General features: G+C 27.9%; 2 protein-coding genes across 2 annotated transcripts; one reads left to right on the forward strand and one right to left on the reverse strand.

Moving 5' to 3' along the window:
• The first annotated feature begins 202 nt into the window (after nt 1-202).
• Nucleotides 203-3,577, forward strand: LOC111030590. Its single transcript, XM_022310157.1, has 2 exons — nt 203-356; nt 2,871-3,577. The coding sequence occupies exons 1-2, from the start codon at nt 203-205 to the stop codon at nt 3,575-3,577; spliced, it is 861 nt and encodes a 286-aa protein (XP_022165849.1).
• LOC111030591 lies at nt 984-1,790 on the reverse strand. Its single transcript, XM_022310159.1, has 2 exons — nt 1,401-1,790; nt 984-1,313 (listed from the first exon to the last, which is right to left on the reverse strand). Exons 1-2 carry the CDS (start codon nt 1,676-1,678, stop codon nt 989-991), a joined length of 603 nt encoding a protein of 200 aa, XP_022165851.1. The 5' UTR covers nt 1,679-1,790; the 3' UTR covers nt 984-988.
• Nucleotides 3,578-4,551: the final 974 nt, after the last annotated feature.

Genomic DNA, 4,551 nt, shown 5'->3' on the forward strand with positions numbered 1-4,551 from the left:
CCCACACCGATGCAGTGCGGCGGCGGCGCGTTGGCGGCGCACATCATGCGCGCCGCACAAACCAGTCATTGGCAGTATTTTCTTGCAGTGCGCGTGCGGTGAAAATATTTTATACTATACTAATAATTGATTCATTTATTAATTTTCTATTGATTATTCTATATCTATTCATTTACTAGTAAAATATATTATAACTAATAATATGGTTGAGCAACAAGACACTATTGTGACTATTCAACTAGTACAGGAAATTGAAAAATATGCATGTTTGTACGATTATAATTTAAAATCATATAGCAACGATCGGGCAAAAACAGCAGCATGGAATGATGTTTCAAAAACAGTTAATATATCAGGTAATTATCACTATATTGTATGTAGTAGGTATATAGTTAGGTACTTATTACTGTTAATTATTATGTTTAACAAATTAATCAATTGTACTCTCAAGACACAGTACTCAATAAAAATTATCAAAACTATTTTTGCTCAACTTTCAATGCATTTACCTGACAGGGCCCATATTAATATATCCAATCTCAGGTATCACTTTTCAATTTTACCTATTGCTTAACACTAACGACCAAACTACCTTATCTTTTTTAAATACCACCAAGTACTTATCATCAAAGTAATAATGGTTAACAATGTGAGTAAGACATGGTGATAGTTTTTGACTTTTGAGTAAGATTATAAGTACCTAAGCAACTGCCAACTAGCAACTTGTGGTGTAGCAATGTATTGGTAAATTTTCTAAAATATCAATTAACTATAGGTTCAATACCAACATTTTATAACAAATAACTTATATACCTAATGTTGAGACTTGTAATTTAAACAATAACAATTTAAATTAATATTTAAATTTTTATATTTTATTTATAAATAATTTACATTATCTTTATTTATTTACTCAAACAAAATATATCTTAACACTAATCTATTTTATACTTAAAATGTTAAAATCAAATAACTTTGTCAAAATATTTTACGAGAAATTGTCCTGCCATGGGACTTTACCCTCGTTCGATACAAAATAGTCACATAAAAAATCTCTGTTGCTTTCTGCTGCTCTTGTTGGTCTTATTCCTTGATCCTCAATATTTTGATATCCCATTGAATTGATGGTTGATGGGTGTGAAGGTGTTGAAAATACACCTTCTTTTATGCGAATAAAATTATGTAAAACACCTGCTGCTTTAATCAATGCTTCGGCTGTTTCTACTTTGCAACCTATAGGTTGTTCAAAAAGTCTAAACTTTGACACAAGCATTCCAAAACTGCACTCCACACTCCTCCTTGCTCTAGAACATCTGTAAATAAAAATACAATATAATATATAAATATTTATGAAAGTAATATGTATAGTATTACAAAGATAGTGCAAGTTTTTGTTTTACCTGTAATTATAAATGCGTCTCTCTTTATTCAATGACCTTTTTGGAAATGGTCGCATTATATTGGTTTTAAGGGGGAACGCTTCATCTGCCACAAAATAGTGTGGAAATTTGTCCTTATTTTCCCAACCAGGTAATACTTTAGGTTCGAGAATATCCAGTGCGTTGTTTTCTAAGGTTATTCCAAGCGAACTCCTTCTAAATACTCTGCCATCACTGTTTCGCCCATAATCACCAACATCAATCGTTAAAAAAAGTCCATCTGCATCCACACAGGCCATCAAAACAACACTAAAGTAATGCTTATAATTAAAATAAGCTGAGCCTGTATTTGATGGGCATTTGATTTTAAAGTGCTTCCCATCGATAGCGCCGATACAATTTGGAATGTTCCATAAATCATAAAAACGATCTGCAACTTTTTTCCAATGTTCTTTTGAAGGAATTGGCATATATATATCATGGAGACAATCCCAAATAACTTGGGATGTTTCAGAAATAATAGTTCTAGTAGTTGACTCTCCTCTCAAAAAGTACATTGAATGAGCCTTCATATTACCTCCCATCGCAAGAAATCTGATAAAAAAAAAAATTGTCCTTCAAATGTCCAACCTTACAAATTTTATTAATTACATTTTATTTTATTTAATTCTAATCTAACCTTATTTGTGGTTATTTTCATAAACCTTATTACTTACCTTCATTTAGTTTTTATAGATATATTTAATTAGATTAGGTAGGCATAATATTATATGACATTAAATTTCTAGTTGATAGAAACAAATTTATATTTGTTAAATTATCAATAAGGTTGTTGGTATAATTTTTTTTTTTTAACTTAAATCTTAGTTAGCAATCTGTTACAATTTAGAACAATAAGCTTAATTGATATAACAGTAAAATATAACAGGAATGACTTAGTGAAGAGACCTCTCAATGGAGGTACTTCGTTAAGATAGTAGTTAGACTTGCACATTTTTTTTTTTTTTTCCCCAGTTTATTTTAGCAGGTCACGACACCACTGCCTTTTTAGCCACCCTTTTTTTAGGGTTGCCTGGGATAGTTGCGGATGAGAGTTGAGTAATAAGAGGGTTTGGATGTTGAGTTAGTCGGCTATTGAATTGGTATAATTTAAATATTTAATAATTATGTAAAGTAAAATATGTACATACACTATACATTACAATTAATGCTCAATATAATTGTTTATTATAATTTTGGATAGTATTAAAAATAATGCACTCTTTAAGTGATGAACATACTAATTACAAAAAATGTATATTAACTTTTTTTAAAGTTATTTAAGTTAATTTTTTTCCATATTAACTTTTAACTTATCGATCTTGTACCCTCTTAACTTAACTTAACTTGATTTAATTATTACCATTAACTTGCTCATCTTTATTATAACTATATATTTTATATAATATTTAAGTTTAAATTGTATTAAAATCTATTAGTTTATATTTTCAGTAAGTGATTGCAAAGAAAAATGGAGGAATATTAGAGGAAGGTACTTAAGGCAAGTTAAAGAACAACCACCAAGTGGATCTGGAGTCAAACGCAAAAAGAAAGATTACTATCTAAGTGAATACTTACAATTCATCGAACCATTCACCAAATCAAGACCCCAAACCGGAAATTTACAAACCCAAGAAAATGATAACGATGGTTCAGAAACTGAAGTTGATGATGAAATTGATATTGATACTTCTATTACATGTCAAGAAACTTCTGTACATAAACCTAAGACAATAGATAAAAGTATAAAAAAAAAAAATAATACATCATCACTAGATGAGCTAAATAAAGTAGCCACTAACTATTTTACCAATAAAAAATTAACAAAGGAAAGAAATGAAGAACCTGATGATCCAGATATGAACTTTCTAAAAAGCTTACTACCAGATATCAAAGCATTAAATCCAAAAGTAAAGAGAACTTTAAAATATGACATATTAAAACTAGTTAATGATGCTAATGAACAAATGGAAATGAGTCAACAAGAACAAAACACAACAATACAACAAGGCACATATCAAACACTCTATGAAATTAACCAACCACAAGATCTGCTACATCACCACCAAGAAACACATAATTCTCCTTATGGCACCAACCAATCCAAGAGTCAACCATACCAGCAAGAACAACATACTCCATACTGGAGACAATTATAATGTTTTAAATTTCAGCTATTTATTCAATAGTATTTCTTTTTAATTTTGTTTGATTCTTGTTTAACATTTCAAGTAGGTATATTAAACTATTTATCTAAATTAATTAAACTTATTAACACTATTAATAACATTTTCTTATGAAGTATAATCTAAAAGTATATAGGTACCTAGTTATAATAAGGTATAGTAAATGTTGTTAATATAAATTGTTAAAATATTTAATTTTTTGCTCATTAGGTACCTATGGTTAAGTTAATTATATTTATTAGTATAATTAATTATTATTATTATTATCAATTTCAAAGGCAAATATTTTAATAGGTAGGTATGCATTGATAAGTAATATAATTTGTTGTTCTATTTGTGTTGTCAAGTTATCTTTTTTTTTAATATATATTTATAATGTATATTGATTTACTAAAAAAGTTGTTATGATCAATAATAGATTATTAATTAAACTATATTGTGATAAATTAAGTTCCTTCAATAATTTGTTTATATTTCTCACATTGATATTTCTAATTTTATATAATACATTTTTAGGGTACCTACTTAAATGGTATTTTTTTAATGTATACAGAGAATCATATACACAAAGTACAAACAAGAAATTAGTTATTCTTATTTATATTAGTATAAAGATTAAAAATATAAACATAATGTAGGTAGGTACCTCTATTTATCTTAAATATTATTATTTTTTCATTGACTAGATTAAAATAAAATGTATGTACAAGTTAATAAAACTTAGTACTTACCTGAGTGTAATCAACAGTCGCTCTTCAACCGATATGGACAAACGAAAATTTGTGTCTTTTTTTTGTAATTTGGTCCGAACCATGTGTGAAAGTACATTGAAAGATTCTTGCGACATACGGTAAAAATTTTTGAATTTTTCAGGATACATTGCTAGTTCTTTTGTAACCGAAAATGTACCAAGTGTATTAGTATTATTTTTAATGAATGGATGAACC

The sequence above is a fragment of the Myzus persicae genome, unplaced genomic scaffold (genome assembly GCF_001856785.1).
Source record: "Myzus persicae strain clone G006 unplaced genomic scaffold, MPER_G0061.0, whole genome shotgun sequence".
NCBI lineage: Eukaryota > Metazoa > Arthropoda > Insecta > Hemiptera > Aphididae > Myzus > Myzus persicae.

Bases quoted from the DNA above. Each gene is read 5' to 3' on its own strand.
- LOC111030590 (XM_022310157.1), top strand. From the start codon at position 203: ATGGTTGAGCAACAAGACACTATTGTGACTATTCAACTAGTACAGGAA. The intron at 357-2,870 runs GTAATTATCACT...TTATATTTTCAG, and splicing joins AAAAACAGTTAATATATCAG to TAAGTGATTGCAAAGAAAAA.
- LOC111030591 (XM_022310159.1), bottom strand. From the start codon at position 1,678: ATGGCCTGTGTGGATGCAGATGGACTTTTTTTAACGATTGATGTTGGT. The intron at 1,314-1,400 runs GTAAAACAAAAA...TTTTATTTACAG, and splicing joins AGACGCATTTATAATTACAG to ATGTTCTAGAGCAAGGAGGA.